At 42.9% G+C, this 19,229-nt stretch overlaps 2 protein-coding genes across 3 annotated transcripts in view; one reads left to right on the top strand and one right to left on the bottom strand.

The window, feature by feature from the left end:
• Positions 1-12,311, bottom strand: part of POLR3G (RNA polymerase III subunit G) — a 21,108-nt gene extending 8,797 nt beyond the window's left edge. The window contains exons 1-6 of one of the 2 annotated variants that reach the window (XM_038169998.2): positions 12,233-12,311; positions 11,627-11,685; positions 9,286-9,414; positions 7,054-7,183; positions 1,741-1,803; positions 978-1,028 (exon numbers count right to left, since the gene is read on the bottom strand). In XM_038169998.2, coding sequence (XP_038025926.1) covers positions 978-1,028; positions 1,741-1,803; positions 7,054-7,183; positions 9,286-9,405 — 364 coding nt within the window. In that variant the 5' untranslated portion in view covers positions 9,406-9,414; positions 11,627-11,685; positions 12,233-12,311. Of the gene's footprint in view, positions 1-977; positions 1,029-1,740; positions 1,804-7,053; positions 7,184-9,285; positions 9,415-11,626; positions 11,686-12,094; positions 12,145-12,232 lie in introns of those variants that run through there. The other variant, XM_038169997.2, reaches the window with a different exon arrangement.
• MBLAC2 (metallo-beta-lactamase domain containing 2) lies at positions 12,158-19,229 on the top strand. Its single transcript, XM_038169995.2, has 2 exons — positions 12,158-12,641; positions 15,685-19,229. The coding sequence occupies exons 1-2, from the start codon at positions 12,206-12,208 to the stop codon at positions 16,071-16,073; spliced, it is 825 nt and encodes a 274-aa protein (XP_038025923.1). The 5' UTR covers positions 12,158-12,205; the 3' UTR covers positions 16,074-19,229.

The raw sequence follows: 19,229 nt of genomic DNA, 5'->3' as shown, positions 1-19,229 counted from the left end.
ATGTGTACGTTCTGTTTTCTTGCGGGATTTTGCAAATAAGCAGTTAATTTTTGGTTGAATCTTGCAGTCTACCTTTAATACCATGCTTCTCAATGACGCTCTTAAAAGGAACAAAGCATCCAGCTGAGCCAGTCTCCATGACTACTGCACATTTCCCTTTTCTTTTTCTATTTTATCCTTGAACTGAAAAATGACACATTAAGGACTTGGACAAAGAGAACAAGAAAGTAAACAATTATATTTAACAGACAGCTAGAAACAGGGGGCCAAGCATTGTTTCACATCAACAGAGCAACAGGCTTCTACAGAGAACTTAAAATAAGTCATGCACACTAGAAAACACTTTCTAAAAAGTTTTTTGTTTGCTTTTGTTTTTTCCTTTAAGAACAACCAATACCAGCTCCAACTGCTGTTGAAGGATCTGGTTCACAATTCTGCAGAAGAAAGCTGAAAATAAACAAAAAAAAAGTAAAACCAGGGAAAACAGAAAGTAACCTATATTAAATCAGATATGAAATACCTAATAAATGCAAAAGTCAACCAAATCATAAACAATGTAACTGGGAAACCCAAAATACAGAGAAAATCTGAACAGCTGGCTATTTGGTGAATAGAAGAAGGGGAATTGATCACAAAATTCCAAAACAAAAAAGTTTTTTTTACATCTTTAATCTTCCACTATTGCATATTGGCACCTAGCTAGTTAATACAGTACATCACCATTAAAGGAAGAGAGATCTGTTCCTCTAAGTTAAAATCCTACAGAAACAAAGCAAAGCAAAGCAAAACAAAACAAAACAAAAAAACAAAACATAAAAGCCAGGCAGACTAGTAAATTATTTAGAAAATAACTGCCAAAAGCCCTGTTTATTAGGCCTCGTTAACATTTCTACCATTTTTTCCCCTAACCAGCTCCGGCATGTTTTCTTACACTCAACTAGTGTGTATTAAATGCTCTTTAAAAATATATAATCTACCTTTTTTCATCTTTTTTCTTGGCTTCATTTCTCTTGGGAGTCTTCTCCAATCTGCAGAGAAAATAGCTTTGATGCATGTAAACAACGATTTACTGTGGTAATCCTCCCCCTCCCACCAACACTGAGAAGGCTGGGACCCCTGCAGTGTTGTTTACGTGTATGCCTAATTGTTTTAGCACCCAACAATTTTACTGAATTTTGGCTGTACTTTAAGTTGAGGAAGTACAGGGAGAAGCAGCATTTCACCCAGTTAATGGAAACTGGTATCTGCTTGGGTGAGACAAAGTTCAGCCCCTCCAGTGGCCCAGATGGCCTCTTATTTATGAACTATGATTAAGCTTGCAGTATTGATCTATGCTGGTGCCTTTGTGGAAATTTAATGTCATAAAAACCATTTAGCAGTGACAAAGAAACTGTGTTTTTTTTTGTTTTCAGTAGCATTTCTGTATATTCCCAGTTCAAAACTGACATCTGCATGGGGAGTAAGGAAGAGGGAAAGCTAGAGACCGAGGTCAAGCTTGCATTCTTGCTGTTGTTTTGAATGAGTAAAAAATAAAACCAGATTTGTATTTCTTTTGGACAAAACAACGCTTCCCCTTGATCTGAAAACATGACAAGGGCATAACCCTCAAGAGGGAATAACATGCATTGGTAAGGATTTGCATACTTACATTGCTTATAAAATAATGAATCAAACATTTAAGAAGAACAGATAATTGCACAGGTTAATAGAGAATTAGCCTTTGGTAATCTCAGATATTACCTGGGGTCCACGCTGCATGCTCCTTTTCCCTGCTCTGGTACTTTTTACTGTACCTTTCAATTGCTGTAGAGAAAGATATAAAAAGTTACTGAATTAATTAAAAAGGCAATCCAGACGCTGGCTTTGGTATTTTCCTGTAGCTAAACATAAGTATATCCTCCTTATCCCACGCAGAGCACTTTCTCATGCTGTTGCTGAACAGCTAAAAACAGTTCCATGTCACTACTTTGAGCAGTTTTCATGGCACTTCCCAGGACTAATCATATGCTACGTACCTTAAAAACCTGCATTTTATACTCACCTCCCTCCCCAACCCCAGAAAAAGAGTTTCCAGTTTTTGAGTATCTCCTCTCAGTCAAGGGAAAGCTGTTCCTGTCCATCAAGCTGACGTATGGGCTGGAAGAGCAGACAGTGAGGTGGGTCAGAACCTGGTGTAACGGCCAGACCCAGGGGGTGATGACCAGGTGCAAAGTCTGTCTGGAGGTCCCCAGGGTCAAGAGTGGGTCCAGTCCTGTTTAGTATCTTCATTATGATCTGGTTGATGCATACCGTGCATCCTCAGCAGGTCTGCTGATGGCATAGAACTGGCAGGAGTGGCAGAAACACCAGAGTAGTGATGCCATCCAGGGGTACTTGGTCTGCAGCTCCCTCACGAGGGGAGCGGAGGGGCAGGCGCTGAGCTCTGCTCTCTGGGGACAGCAACAGGACCTGAGGGGACAGCATGGAGCTGGGACAGGGGAGGGTCAGGCTGGGGGTTAGGGAAAGGGTCTGCACCCAGAGGGTAGTCGGGCACTGGGACAGGCTGCCCGGGGATGTGGTCATGGCACTGAGCCTGATGGAGTTCAAGACGCTTTTGGACACCGCTCTCAGGTTTAGTTTTTGGGTGGTCCTGTGTGGAGCCAGAAGTTGGATTCCCTGATCTTTGTGGATCCCTTCCAACTTGGGATATTCTGTTTTGTTCTGTACTGGACAGGCTGGAGAAATGCTCTGGCAAGAAAAACTTAAAAAAGGAGAAGTGCAAAGTCCAGAGGAACAAGCACTGGAACAAGTTTGAAAGCAGCTCTGCAGAAAAAGACCTGGGGTCATGCTGGACACAAAACTGAAGAGGAGTTAGCAAAGTGCCTCTGCTGCCCTTGCTTGCTCCTAGGAGGAGACACTGAGAGCTGGGGCTGGTTAGCCTAAAGAAGAGAAGGCTCATGGGACGTCTTAGCAATGTCTATAAATTTCTGAGGGAGGGTGCAAAGAGGATGGAGCCAGGCTCTTGTCAGTGGTGCCCAGTGCCAGGACAGCACGCAGTGGGCACAAACAGGGTCAAGGAGGTTCCCCTGAGCACCAGGCAGCACTTCTGTGCTGTGCGGGTGGCTGAGCACTGGCACAGGCTGCCCAGAGGCTGTGGGGCCTCCTCCTGGGGGATCTTCAAAAATCACCTGGATGTGGGCCTGGGCACCCTGCTCTGGGTGGCCCTGCTGGAGCAGGGGTGGGACCAGATGAGCTCCTGAGGTGTCTTTCTAACTCAACCTTTCCGTCCTTCCATGATTGGGAAGTCAAAAAAAGAAAAAAGATAATATTTTATTCATCTATGCTTGAAACGTATAAAAACATCACAAGCAGATCAGATATACTCAGGTAAGGACGGCTGATGAGATGAATGCTCACCTCCTGCTTCCCCTCAGTCTCACAGCCAAACCCCTACAACAAAACCGATCGGTGACATTTGTCACCACTGTCCTAAAAGCACCCAGAACTCCCAGCTCTCAAAAGGCTGCGTGTCTGACTGATTGTGATCAAGCCGCAGGACTTTTGCGATGGCAAACCTTTGCAGTATAACAAATATTTCTGAAACAGCAGCAACATTTTAGTCCATTTTTCCTCTTTCCAGGCACAAGAACTAAACTGAGAAATGCACTTTAAATAATACAGTAGTTATACACTGTAGGTACATGCAGTTATACTGCATAAACAATCTTGTGCAATCTTTCATGACAAAAGGAGTACCAAAACTTAAGTATTTTTTAATCAGTCACATTTTTTCTTATCACAATACCATGCCCAACTGCAAAATCCACTGAACACAAGATTATTGATTCTGATGTCAGTAATAACTAATTACTTAAACAGGGACAATTTTTGTGGATGTAACACAAAAAAATCGAAGTAAGGACTGTGACCTGTACAGTCAAAGACTTCCAGCATACTCACCAGGGAAAACAGTCAGAAAATGAAGATGTCAGAAATTAAACTTGGTTTTAAACTTGTTGTGACAAGGGCAAACAGAAGACCTACCTAAAACTGTGCAACAAAAATACTGTGTTTAAAATGGCAGTGTCCAAGGGGTATTTAACAGATGAGAAATAGGTGGCCTTTACAGATGCTGTAGGAAACCATCAGCAACAGAGGGGAAATAAACTAGTAGCTTTATTTCAGCTTGATAACCTTTAGTGAAGCATTAATTGCTGATGCCATCAGTAAGAAAATACACCTGACTGACTCTTGCTACTCACAGTTAATGAATTAATTCCAAACCACTGCCAAGGTGACAGTCACCCAGCTGCAGCAGATATACCTGCGGGAAAAAGATGAATGATTCATAGCTTAGGAAGTGAAGAAAATTGAGAACTTAAAGAATATGGCTACTACTTGCTAAAAATAAGTGTTGAATGATGAAAATCTCTTCTACACAGTATACTACTGCATCAAAATTGCTAGGTAGTATTAGACATGTCTTTGGTTTACTACCTGAATAATGGACGAAAGATAGATAGCTATGTCCTAACTAATTAAAATGTTTCCCTTCTCACACTTCAAATGACATTTGGCTCACAGATGTGCTGACTCTTTAAAACAATCCGTTTGCTCCTGTAGCAAAGCCAGTCTAAGAAATTCCTGCCCATGGTCCCCTTGCTGCCTTCCTCTTACTCCTGCCAGATTTTTATGATGACATAGAAGAAAAAAAAAGGGGGAGGGAGAGAGCTGTAAAAAAGAAAACCCAAAAGATCAGTTAAAAATAATGAGATGAAAGCAAGCTGTTTAAGCTGCAGACAACCATTGCTCCATACCAAAACCCTGAAACTGAAGAGTTTTTCTTAACTAAAGGTTCAGTACAACTTAAGGCAATTTATCAATGTATCCCCAGGGAAACACTGAGCGTAGCTGAAGATTTGACTCCATCAGGTACCTGCGTACCTGTTTTTTTCCTGAAAATGTCATTTTCTTTTGTGGAAAAACAGTCATTATATGACTGGGCACAGTCATCAACACACAAGGCACAGTTAGCAACACTGAGAGACCACCACACCTCAGGAAGAAAGATGCAGAAGCAAAGATGACTTTGGGGTTAGAACTACCATGTGAGGCCCAGTTGGAAAAGAGAAGTAACATTCTCATGAAGTAGCTGCTTCCTTGGAAACTACTCGGACAGGCTTTCAGGCATGCCAGTTTCCTTTTTTGTGCCTCAAACAGAAATAGCAAATTTCAAGCCTGACAAAGATCAAGGACACAGGAAGCTTCTGTGAGATAAGAACCCAAAAATAGTGAAATGTGTTTATTTAAGAGATGAAGGAGTTATTTTGAATTCTACTACAATCTTAAAGGGATGAAGATCGGATCTCTTGTTCTCCTTGCCTTATAACCAAGCATTTACCTGGCAAGACCACTGCGCTGTGCTACAGCTGCCTGCTGAGTCCTGGTGATTGCCCTGCTCCAGCTGTGGGTCAGAAAAAATATTCTGCTTTTTGAGAGCCACTTGTTGAGAGAGTTCGAGAGGGACTGGAGCCAGGAGCTCCTGCCTGACACAGAAATAGGTGGCAAGTATCAGATGATCAGCAGTATCTACTGTGAGAAGCCAGGGCTCCTGAAACTGTTTCAGTCTTTGTAGCCATTCAGGGGCAGCAAAAATTCCCAGGGAGTTTCTGAAGGAATACTGAAACACCACAGAGACTGGCTAAACATCTGTGTTCAAACTAAAAAAAAAAAAAAAAGGGGGGGAGAAGTCTGAAGGCTGTAGGGTCATACTGAAGTGTGCTGCTCCGGTTCAAACACTGATTTAGTACAAGAACAAGCAGACGATCAATAAGGTGTGTTAATCACAGTACTGTACTGAAAGCATAACAAAAGATAAAAATTGCATATGCTCTCAAAAACAGCTGGAATTCACCAGTACACCACGAATAAAATGCACTCACATTTTAGAGAGGATGAGTCTGTGTAATTGTATCATGAATAGCCAGAGTCAGAAAATTATTTGATGGTTCAGGACAGATATTAAAACTCATGTTCTAGAGTTCAAGTAAGTTCTCACTATTCAGGATCAGCACACAATAGCAACAAGAAAGATTATCCTGGTGTTTGGCTACACTGGATTCCTTAAACATTTTTATAAAGCTCATTAAAGGCAGCCTACTGCACTGGCTGGACCTTGGGTCTGACACAAACTGCATTTCCCAATACTCTCTACTTCCTACCTTCCTGTAATAGTGCTTACCATTTATAGCACTCAGAAAAAGCACCAGCACATGCAGAAGGATGACAGGAACAGCAAAAAATCACAAGTGAAAAGAAGCACTCCTCCCTGTAATAACCTCCTGTGGCTGCTACATGTTTAAAATACTGCCACAGCACGGTAAACAGACAGAGCTGTTCCTTCCCTGCTCCCCTTTCCTTCCTTCCCACTAGCTCAGTTTTCTGACCAGGAAGCTTGGATTTTAAGAGTATAATGATGTATGATTGCATGTCCAGTATAGCAGAGCATTTATTTCTATTCGAGCAGTAACAAGGCTGTTAATGTTTAATTACATATAAGATTTGCAAGTCACATACAGTATGAACAAGCTTTTAGCTTCAAATCCAGGTCTGCTGATGCAAACCTCCGTAAATTGCTTATTCTCATCTCAATCTTTGTATTTCAGGTGATTTCAGTAACACTTACCAATCTTCCCTGAATGGACTCAGGGGAAAAAAAAATTCATGTTCTAGAACAGCACGTTTTATAACATCCAGCTACTTAAAATAAGTATTTTATTTAATATGTCTTTACATAACTAAAATGGCAACTGAATTTCAAGTCTAACATTTACTATAAATTTTTTGTTTGTTTGTTTTCAAACAACAGTTGCTTTCCAGTTACAGCACTTGTACAAGTGATCTGCAACTTCAGTAAGTGTAAAAGCAGGAAAAATCCATATTGTCATAGTATGGCTAATTATTGTTCCTCGTTATCAGCACTAGATACATCTTCAACACATGCATTTCACTACATTATCCTCCAGAGAATAAATACCGAAGACATAAGTAAAAATGAAAAGCACATAAACAAACCTTCACGTTCTTCTTCTACTGCCAAAAAATATGGCATTTTTTTCATAGTTCCTCTAAAATCTTGTTTTAAGGCCAACATGTAATCTTCGTCTTCTCCTGTTTTCAGAGGCACTGGCTTATTGTCTGTACTCTGTACAAATTATGTTTATTATTTATAATGTCTTAATATCCATCAAACATGCAGGAACACTAAAAAAAGCTACAACAAACATACCTAGTCCTGAAAGAGTGCAACTCGGCATTATACCACTTTGCAAAGATACTTTACCGCATTCTGACATGCATAATTTTACAAACAAATGTATACCTTTTATGACTTCACTGTATCTTTCTGTAAAAAGGTATCAAGCAATACAGGAAAAATACATAAAACCTGTGAAATAGCCATTCACATCCACCTTAAGCCCATGTTAAGGGTTCTTAAATCCCAAGAGCACTTTTTCTTGCCAACCTAAATAAATCAGAAACTGTCACTTCGGTCAGCATAGCCCAGGTCTTAACCTCTTCTGAAACAGTATTGCACCTACATTAAAGTATGATTACTCTGGATAATATCGACACAGTTTGACTGATGTCATGTCACAACCAGGTAGCACACATCTCATTTCTTTCATTTGCATTTAAATGAATTGTTAGGTTTTTCTTGGTGTTTTGTTTGTTTGCTTTTGAACTATGGCTCCTGAAACGGGAAAGATGAATAAGCAAAAAGAGTTTTTAAAATATACAGCAAACTAGGGCCAAAGATGGAATTAGTGTGTGGTAAATAGATAGTTTTGTATGTAGTAACTGGATATTTTTGTGTGTAGTAACTGGAATTGGTATGTAGTAGCTGGATATCACCTGATACGTGGTGCACAGACAGTATCTGAGTGCTAAGCTGCAATGCACAATGCACTGTCACAGAGCTGGATCACGAAAAGAGTTCGCCAATTACAGCTATGTTTGCTAGATGGACAACATTTTAAATCTCTGATGATGCTGATGGTATGCTGATGCACCTTAACTGGGTTTTAATTGCATTTACAGGAAATCCATAAGATCACAGAAAGCTCCTATTAGAAACGTGTAAGAGCAACAATTTACTGCTTAAAATGATTTCAGCATCAATCAATCAACAGCTGCAGTGTCATACTTCTGGTCACTGCCCAATCATTAAATATAATTCATGGAATTTCTAAACAGTTCTAGTTATGACACAATTTTTGAATGGCAGAGTGGAAGAAAAGTCTCTAAATTCTCCATGGCATACATTAGATATAGTGGGGCTAGCAATTCTACTACAAGCCAAAGCCACTGCTGACTGCAGAAGCTACAGTTGATACAGAATGCAGTTTCTTAGAGCTGTCAAGCAGCCAACATTTACAGTAGGAACAATGTAAATGGCTCACTGTAATTGAAATCAGACAATTCGAATTGTAAGGGAAATGGTGGACTTTGAGGACATGTAACATGGTTCGGCAAATCAAAGCCACTGGCAAAATAACTATTCAGGGAAATCTCAGAATCCCACTGGTTACATGTCAAACTAAAACGTTCTGTAACACGTGAGATTGAGAAAAATTTCATGCACCTTGATCAAATCCTGACATAAATGGGAAATTCTGTTATGTAAAACTGCAACACTGCAACACTACTTTTCAGCCTCAAAATTGCCCAAGTTTGCCTGTGTAGTAAAACTCAGCTTAGTAAGAAAATTATCTACTCTTTCTTACCCTTTAATTTTCAGATACATCCTAAACATAACCCAAATGTCCAGTCTCAACTTCCTTAATTATATAGAACACATCTCAGTTGTTTTCAAGTTATTTTCACATTCTGGCTACAGAGGCACAAAACACTCATCCTGAATCTTTCTGTGCTTGCATCAACAGTAACCTTATAAATCCAGATCCATTTGCAGCTTCTAAGGCGAGTATAACTTTATTTCAAACAAATTCAGATCCTCAGTGTTACTATTACTGCAATGTCCAGAAAACCAAATCAAGCTGAGGACCTTAATGAACAAACATCTTGCAAGCAATCCAGTTAACTATGGGATACCACAGTTAGCAAAGGGACAGGAAGTGGTAATGATAAAAACGATAATGGAAACAAATGGAAGTACATTAAGTACCTCAAAACTGACCTGAAGTGCTTAGGGTTGTTCTTATACTTCATTCTATTATCACAATGAAAGTGAATACACTCTACCCAAACAGTAAGAGCGTGCTCTGAGGTAGCTGATGTACTTACAGGAAATGGTGGGGGAGGCTTACACACAGCGTCGGGTAGAGATGCACCTTTGGAAAAGCCAATGGCCTCAATGTTGAAGGTAAACGCAGCACGTCCTCTTCCTCTACCTGACCCAGCCATTTGGAGTTCCTGCAAAGATTACAAGATTACAGGTCTTTAAAGAATCATTTTTCTTACATATATGCAATGCATTACCTATAAAAGTGCTGTGTAAAAACCCAATGTGTCGCAAATATTGCAGTAATCTTAAAACCACTCTCAAAGATCATTCTAAATTGGCAAAAACTTTAACACCCATCTTAGATTCTTCTGCATACTATAAATTTGGCACATGCTTCAAAACAGCTCCTCTCCTCATTTCTGGTAGCTACCTACCTCTGCATGCCTGAAATTACCTAATTACCATCTAACCTAGGAATTTCATAGTTTCCTCTTCTAAAGCTTAGATCCATGGAATTGATTGAGTTCAATCAGGGCTGACGAAGCAGAAGAAACAAGATAGGAAAAAAAAAAATGTTAATGGAACTTACTATGAAGGCATTTTGCACTTCCTGAATGAGTCTCAAAAAATAGTCCGTATTTGTCTCTGGAGTATTCTTTGTCCCTTTCCATTTTTGTTTTTCCTTTATCTTTGTAACTAGCTTTGGGTTCAAAAAAAGAGCCAAAAGCATAGAGGCTTAAGGTAAAAGCATCGAAGGATTTCTCTGCGCCAATTCAGTATATTTGTAAGCTTACCGTTGATAAAAGGAGGGTGCTTTAAACTATTTCACAAAGTATATTAAAGAAATAGACTGCATGTTCAGTAATTTGCTGCAAGACTGTAAAAAAACCAAAAAAACAAACAAACAAAAAAAAACAGCTGACATTTACAGCCACATCTCACTCCATCGCAGAATTGTATGACCCATGGTTTGGCAGGTAAAGCAAACTGTGAGAAACATTTTTCTGGCCCAGAACTCTCCTGTGCTGCTTACCATAAACTGCACTGCTACCCTGCAGCTTACCAAGCTGCTGGGTATGATCAAGCTTGTTCCTGCCATCCTGCTCTACTTGTAAAAACCCAAATAGTTCCACAGCATCCCACTGCAGGCATTGGTGTGAGACAAGAAGTCCAAATGGGGAACGAGAAACAGCTGCCAACCAGTCAACAAGGAACCCAGTACAGAATGATGAGTATGAACAAGGAAATGCCTACTTAAGATTTGTTACAACTCCTGCAAAAGCAAGAAATGGCCTTTTTATTAATGTCAGTGAAAAAAAACAGGTATTTTCTTGTGTATTATTTTCAACAGGAATAAGCTTTGGTTGGATAAAATGAAATCACTTTATACATTTCCAGGTCAGTCAGCAACACAGAAAACTATCTAAAAATAATCATAAAGCCCTAAATAAATCATTTTAAGAAAGACAACAAAGAAAAATCTAAGCCTGAACATTTAATGAACTGAAAATACAAAAATAAAATAAATTAGCAAAGTAATTTGCAAACAAGATGAAAAAGAAGATGTAAGACTGACAGAATTGAAGACAGGTAAAAGATAACAGCAAAGCCCCGAACATGAACAATTATCTAGGAGTGAAAAAAGGGAACTGACGACTGAAGAAAACCAAACAAGAGTTGAGGGAGATGACAAGGTACCGAGAAAAGGCACATTTTTTGGATTCAATATAACAGTCACTTTTTTAAGTTCAGCTTTAAAATTAATTCCAAGATTTTCCTGAAATAGTGAATTAGTTTGATGAGAAGTATCCAGCTTTAAAGCTAACCCTGTTCCAAGTGAGAAGTTTTGCTGAAACTTACAAGTTTTTGAGTGTTTAAGCCGTTTCTGTCTACTGACATCATAAAGCGATCATGAAAGAGAAATCATGAGGGAAACCGCGTGTTTTACAACTAACCCACTACGCCTGAGAAAGTTACCACGACAGCTTTATACTTCAAGAGCCATGACCGAGGTGTGACAAGCCCCTGGGTGCCTCTTCTCATTTGTGGACACTTTCCATCCCGTTGCACCAGAAGGATGTGAGGGCCACCCAAAGCACAGTTTAAGCGTGCCGAGTTTTACATATTGGCCATGGGAGCTGCCTGTGGTGTCACCCAGGCAGCCAGAGGTCTGCAGAGGCCTCGTGCCTGCTGTGGTGGCCAAACACCTGTGTAAGTCCCTGTTAACTTGTCCTCTGAGCAAAACTCCCCATCCTGCTGACTTTCAGAGAAGGGTGCAACCAATGGAGGCTGCAAAAAAAATAAAAATAAAGCAGGGTGGAGGGGTGGGGAGGGGAGCAGGTGGAGGAGAAAGGGCTGCAGTTTAAATGCTGGGGTTGTGTTGTGTTTGCTTTGCTTTACCTTATGTCCCTGAAGGAATCAGTGTGGGTGCAAACACTTGCCACAACAGCCTCGGTCCCCTGCAAGGTGAAAATATACAAAACACCCTTGTTTTGTGCCCCTTTACCATCACACCCACTCCCTCACGCTGCGGGGCACCCACACTGCCCCCATCCCCTCGCAACCCCCAGGCTGTGTCCCCTCATCCTCCTCACCCCCTGATGGCCCCGGGTCCCGTCAAATCCCCTCAAATCTCCTCAAATCCCCTCACATCCCTCAAATCCCTGAGTCCCCTCAAGTCCCTGAGTACCCTCGAGTCCCCTCATCGCCTCACACCCCCTGTCCCCTCACACCCCCCTCCCGGTCTCCCCACACCCCCAACCCCGTTCTCCTCACTCCCCCCACCCCGTCCCCTCACCCCCTGTCGCCTCACCCCCCCGATCCCCTCTCACACCCCCGGGACCCCCTCAAACCCCGTCCCCCCCTCACCCTCTCTCGCTCCGCCCGGCGCTGCCGCAGTGGGGCGGTCCCGGCCGCTCCCCCCCCCATCCCCAACCCTATCCCCGTCCCTTCCCCTCCCCGCCCGCCACCGCCGCCGCCATGTCGGCGCTGGAGTGGTTCGCGCACAAGCCCCTGGGCGGCGGCATCTTCTGGATCCAGGAGCGCTTCTACGAGTCGGGCAACCGGGCCAACATCTGGCTGGTGCGGGGCTCGCAGCGCGACGTGGTGGTGGACGCCGGGCTGGGGCTGCGCAGCCTGCCCGACTACCTGCGGGCTGCCGGGCTGCTGGAAGGGGCCGGCGGGCGGCCGCTGCTGGCCGTGGCCACCCACGTCCACTTCGACCACGCGGGCGGGCTGCGGCACTTCGAGGAGGTGGCGGTGCACAGCGCCGAGGCGGCCGCGCTGCTCCGCGGCGACAACTACGAGGCCGTCACCTGGCTGTGGGACCGCGAGGTGGCGCGGCCGCCGCGACCCGGATGGCGGGCACGGCAGTTCCGCGTCCCCCCCGTCAGGCCCAGCCGCCTGCTGCAGGACGGTGAGGGACGGGGGGACGCGGGGGGATACGGGGGGACACGGGGGGCTGTGGGCGGTGGGGATTTGTGGGGTTGTCGCCGCCCCACTGTCGCCTCCCCCCCCCCCCCCCCCTCCACCGCGTCCCGCGGGCGCTGTGGGGAGGCGCCGCCTGAGGGGACGCCCGCGTCGGGTGCTGCCCAGAGACGGCGTTGTGCCCTCCTTGGTGTCCGTAACCCGGTTTTTGTGCCTTTTTTATTCGTAGTTTTCCGCATGCCGCTTTTCCTGCCTGCTTTCCGTTGCAAAATCTGGGTTTCCATGTGCATACAGCCTCCGCAAGCCGCTTTCTGGAGTCCCCAGCCCACCCCACAGTCCCCTGCCCACCCCACAGTCCTCACCGCAACACACAAAAAATCAGCACGCAGCGGGTGAAACCCCCCCGTTTGCACCCGTGCTGTAAGCATGTTCGGGAACATGCTTAGAAATGCCCACTGTTCACACTGTTTGTTTGCCTGGAGGTGCAGGATTTTTGCCTCAGGATGAGGACTGCTCAGCAGCACTGGAGGGAGCCAGCATTTAGAGGCTGACGGACAGCGTGCCAGTCATTTCTGGTGTCTGGTAACCCTTATTGCTCATAAACTGTCAAGGCATAACAGTGAGTAAAAACTAATTGGTGAAATACACACAGCAAAGCATGCGGGCTGTGTTCTGCAGAAGAACGTACATGAATGTAATGCTTCCACAAAAGGCTTTGTACAGGTATATTAAAAAAACAGAAATTTCTGCTAATTTTTTCAGTTTGATTTCATCGTTAACAATGACTAGGTTATTTTGGCAACAGGTAGCCTAACTGCAGAACACCATAGGGCACGAGTTAAAGGGTAGCAGTGCGATAGACAGATTACACCTCCTGCAGATGGCTTAGGTAGTTGCAGCCTCTTCCTGGCTGTCCCAGCCCATCACCCTGCAGAGGTGCTGGGGAAGGCTTAACTAAAGACTTCAGAGAAGATTTGGTGAGCAGTTTCACAATAGTCAGCAGGAGTTTGGGCTGGTTTTTCTTCAAATGGGAGGAATTATTAAAATCATGAAAGATCGCGCGTGCTCACTGTTGAAGTAAGATCAGAGTTTCTAGCACAGCTTTCATGGAGACAAACCCTGTGGAAGTGGCATGTCATGTCAATCCATGTGTAACTTTTTTGGGGTAAGTATATCCAGTATATCCAGTATATACTCAAAATACAGGAGGTTGCAGAGTTAAGTTCTGTTAGAATCCAAAGCCATGGCTTTTACTTGTACAGTGCCCGCTTCATTTATTGGCATCAGTTTTTGCGTGAACATAATTGTAAGGGAGCCTTCAGGCACCGTTCCTTTTGTCTGTTCCAGCTACAGTGGCATCTACTTGTATTTTGCCTTACCACCTACCGTCTTCCTGGTTACATGTATCTTGTAAGACTTGCAGTTTCCTTTACCTGTTGCAATGTTTATATATATATATTTATATATATATATGTATATATGCACGTTTCTGTCAATTCTGGATGTCATATTCTGTTTCCTTGTACTTCTCAGCAGCTGGAGCAATGGGTTTGAAACCCATTGGGCCACGTTGTTCCCATAGCTTCACCGTCTCCACTGCTGTTTCAATCACCAGAACAGGAGTTTTCTGTATAATCTTCTCTCAAGGCAGGCCTGCTACTTCTATCAAGGCTTCTGAGCATTTCCTTTAAAACAGAATTTGTCTAAAAATTCTCTCTGATAAGTTTGAGGCTGCCTGCTGCTGCAGATGCGGGGACCCGATTCCCAGATAGGTACAGTATGGTTAAATGCCAGCTCTGCAGTGATTTCTAAACCCTGTTCTAGCGCTTTGTGAATGGAGTTGAGTGGATGACCTCCTGCATCCCTACCTGTAGCACTTGGAATTAACTCTGCCCTCCCAGACTCACTCCCAGCTCTGGCACAGTGCTTTACATCACCCTGGGAACACGAGGCAATAGTTCCCAACCCAGTCCCAAAGCACTCAGGTCTTCCAAAGAGAGGTCTAGCTTTCAAGAGTGAAGTGCCCTTCTTGTCCATAGGGCTACACCCTCAGGCTTGCTGTGTCTTGAGTAACTCTGAGGATACCTGCTGGTTGAGCCAGATGGTTCCCTAACTGTTGCACTTCTAATGTAACAGAAGTTTGGGAGCTTCTTCTTCACTTTGCAACCTGCAATGCATATTACAGTTCCAAGCATTGTCCTCTTATGCAACTCTTGGTGTATGCCGGTCTCCATTCCATGAAGTTTGTGGTGCTGGATGTTATTTTTTGTAACTGCTTTGCATAGTTACTGAGCACATGCTTTAGAGAAGGTTTCTTACTCCTTCTCTTCCCAGCCCTAAAGTTTATGTATTTATCACCTGTGAATTAATGGATTTTGCACATTTATAACTAAGCTGGCATTATAACTTAAAATTAACAACAGACTTGTTAATTATCCTTCAACCCTGGACTGGCTTTCTGCTGAGGACACAAGCTCAGGGTCTAGAGCAATGGAAAGGCATTCACATTTAAGATGGAGAAAAACATTCTGTTTTTCTGTGTCTGATTCAAGTCAATTAAAAAAACATGTTCGGAGGCCAAACTTGCTACTCCTTCTGCAGTTTATGTCCTGTTGTTTTGCCATGCAAAAGTGACTGCGGTTGAGTCCTAGGTGAATTGAGGATAAACTTTAATAAACTGTGAAATACTTTGGAAATTTTCAAGGGAGGCATAGCTTAGATGTGTTCTGTTTGTTTCCTGTTTTATTTTCTCTACCATTTATTTTTATGTCATTCAGCTCATTAGGGTGAGAATTGGCTCAGTTAATACCGCTCAAGCCTGTGTTATCCATTACTATCACTGGGAAATAGCATCTTGTCAAGTGCATTTTTCAAATGCCTCTGGCGCTCAGCAAGCAAAAAAGGTCCTGCTCCTGCTGTTGTGGGTGTACTCTGTTTAAACACACATGGGTAGCTGTAGGCTGTACTTTTTCGTGGTGTTTAACGTGCAGGATAAATGCATGCGTTCATCCCTGTAATGCCTCTGTTTGCAGGGGATGTGATCAGCCTTGGAGACCGACAGCTCACCGTCATGCACATGCCTGGCCATTCCAGAGGAAGTATTTGCTTACACGACCGAGAGCACAAGATTTTGTTCAGCGGAGACGTCGTGTACGACGGATCCATGATTGACTGGCTTCCCTACAGCAAAGTAAGTGACTACGTTGCAAGCTGCCAGCGCCTGATGGAGCTGGTGGACAGAGGTCTGGTGGAGAAGGTACTGCCTGGGCACTTCAACATATTCGGAGCAGAAAGGTTGTATCGCCTAGCTTCCAACTACATCTCCCAAGCGGGATTTTGTCACAAAGTGTCTACCTGTGCCATGAGATCCCTTGCAAGCATAGCACTTCGTGTCACGAATTCCAGAGGCACTTCTTCCTGAAGGTGCGTTTTGTGTGGTCTGTCCCCTTGTGGAAAACCAAGTGACCTGTGAAAATGTTGGTGCAAGCAAAATGCAGTATTCATTAGGAAAGAGCTGGCAAAACGATGTGGATGAGCTGTAAAAGTTACTGTTTTTGCCAACTCTGTTCCTATTTTTATGGAAAAATGCATAAGATAGTAGCTTTGCCAAAGCTGCCATTTTTCTTTCTATTTTTTCAGGGCATGTTTGCACACATATTGTGATTGAAATATATCATTTTATTTTTGATATGATTCTAACAGATATGTATATGCCAAAATGAGAGGTTTTACATCCATGCCTGAAACTTCTTTGATGTAGCACTAGGATTGTGGCTGCTCACTCAAATCCTGCTCAGGTTTTGGCCTGGCACAGCTCATGCTGATGCCTGATTTATGCTGGGAATAGCACCAAAACGAGAGCAATACCATGGCAGGATTCAGTGGGCAGAGAGAGATAAGGTGTAGCCATTTTCACCTACAGCTTGCTGTCCCCTGCAGCAGTCATCTCCAGCATCTTTGCAAAGTAACTGCTTGGCAGTTTGTGCAGAATCCACTGATGTATGGAAACGGTATAGACCAAATTTCCAAGCTGGATGATAACACCAGCTTAACAAAAACAGCTTTTGATGTGGATCCCACAGCAGACAATACCAGGGCTTTCATGCTTCCCAGTAGGGTGCAGGGGACACATGCACCCTGATGGAGGAGGAAGAATAAGCCTTGTCACTGCCAGGTAGGGAACTGTTTTGCTATAGGTGTGCTAGTTAATGAACTATCGAATGCATGTGTTATGCTAGTCTGTACAACGTGGATTGGGCCCTTGCTTGGTGTGTTGTTTTTCCTTATTTTCTGATGAGCTTATAAAATAAAAGCTTTAATTACAGACTAGGGTATTCTCTAAATCGGAGAGATCCAAACAGGTGGTTGCAAACGTGAAGGTTTTGTTTGTGTTTAAGTGTATTTATGTGTGACTGGATTGTGACTTGGCTGTGAGCACTCTGTGGGAGGGACAGGGTGGAGGCAATAACATCACTTTGCCCCGCTGCAGGTGCTGGATGAAAACAGCTGGTATGCTTATTTCCGCACAGGGAATGTATCTGGAGCTGTTTACTGTTTGCTTATGAAGTGTTTTGGTGCCTATGAAAAGTAAAGCACTTGAGTCTGTTCCAAAAAAAAAAGCTGAATGCGTTGAGGAATGCTAAGTGACATTGTAACTCGCTTTTGAGTGTGGAATGTGTGTAGTTTAAAAGCTGTTGAAATGGTTAATGTTCATGTAATTATTATAACAGCCTGTGTACTTATCTTCTTTAAAAGGACACTGTCTGATGTTGTTTTTGTATATAAACATACACTTTCCTAATAAGATTGCAAATGTTTTTCCCAAATTTTAGTGGAGTTTTACCTTATCTGTTTGGCTTTCACTCTGCATGGAAGCTTTGTTTTCCCCTCTCATCATTCCTGACGGAAAGGGAGTTTGGGCCCAAAGGCATGGGAGAGTGGAATTAGTGGCCTTGTTAACAGGTGTAAATTCCAGTGATAAAAACGGCCTTTTTGGGAAACCAGTTGCAAAATAAAAAGCATGTCTATCTAGAAATGATGAAGGAGAGTATCCTACATAGCCCTCTTCTCCTTTCACAGCTCACTGCACTCCTGTCTTTACCATTTGAGTATATTCTTTACTGACAGTAGTACTGATAGGCTGTGATGTGCCTCGTTCTCGTTAGCTGTGCCTCTCTCCCCTCTTTACAAGCTGCAGCGAAATTTTGTGTAGGCAGAACAAGTGTGACAGTGTGGCACCTGGAAGACTTGTTATCACTTGCATCATGGTCTCTGTTTTGGAGGAATTCAGGTATGCTGACATGCTACACAAGGAACGTTTGATCAGTGGACAGGCTCATCTCATATATGAAGCCAAGAGCAGTTTGTTTGGCCAGAGGAAGGAATATGAAAGGGGAGTTAGTCCGGGAAACAAAAAAGCCATTCCATGAAGAGGCACAAAACAAACTTCACCTTGTGGCTTTCTTTTTTATCCCTGCTGACTAACATGCTGCTGTTTTTTTTTTTTTTGTTTTGTTTTTTGTAGCAGTCCACACGCAGTTCTTTAAGTCAGAATAGACAAAGCGGTGCACCTCACACCAGTTATCTGGATGAAGGCATGGTGCCTCAGGTTACCTAACAGCAATTGATTGAATTCCTCCAAATCAGATGTCTGCAGCATCTCACCAGTAGTAATATTGCTCAGTGCTTTTGCAATGAGTGCGGGAGCACTCACGATAAACCTGTGCAATAATTTCGACAACAGAGACCTGTCACAAAGCCTGCCAATATCTAGGAGACTGCTAAAGTTTTGGAAATATTAATTAGCAGAGTGAGATCAGTTTGATTTAGCATTTCGTCTTACACAACTGTAGTTTAACCTATTCCTTCTCCCCTTATGAGCCCTGTAGCCAGATTCTACTGTACTGAAACCAGAGCTCCTAGCAGGAGGCTCACAGGTACGCCAATTGAAAAGGAAAAATCTCCTCTCTCATTTCTGCTTAAATCTGTGCTTAGTGTTAGCTAAAAGATCCTTAAGTGTCCAGGTCAGCCTGTTAAGCATATATAGATAACAGCAATTACCTGTTTCTTCTTTTCCTTTACAGAAATCTATGGAATAATTTCCTAGATCAGAAGTGAGCTTTATGTGAACATAGCCCCAAATGGGGTGTGTTAGTAAACTGCTGCTACAATCCAGTTGAAATTAGTTTTTGAGGTCTTGAGATTATTTTTGTATTTATAATTCACTATTAGGTAAAAGATGAGTCTTATATAAAGAACTGTCTGTGACTATTTTTGTTAGGTATTACCAAATATGTCATTGCAAGAGTTTGACAGTGTCCCTTTAACACTGCTTGGATTAAATATTTAAAACAAACATTGTAAGTTTAAATATTGCAGCGTTTTGGACATTTGGAACTGTGTTGCTTTCTTTGTAAAAACTAATGTATGTTAACTCAGTTTTCAGTAGGCTGAGAATTTACAAAAAAATTCAGCTGGGAATTTGTGCTCTGTAATTCGTCAAGACTTTTGTGGTGTCAAACAACAGTTTACACGGACAAAAAGTATAATTAATGGTAATAAAAGTGTTACAGTTCTA

This window comes from Anas platyrhynchos, chromosome Z, assembly GCF_047663525.1.
Source record: "Anas platyrhynchos isolate ZD024472 breed Pekin duck chromosome Z, IASCAAS_PekinDuck_T2T, whole genome shotgun sequence".
Taxonomy (NCBI): Eukaryota; Metazoa; Chordata; class Aves; order Anseriformes; family Anatidae; genus Anas; species Anas platyrhynchos.
Note: the sequence above shows the minus strand (reverse complement) of the source record. Positions and strands in the feature narration are given on the sequence as shown.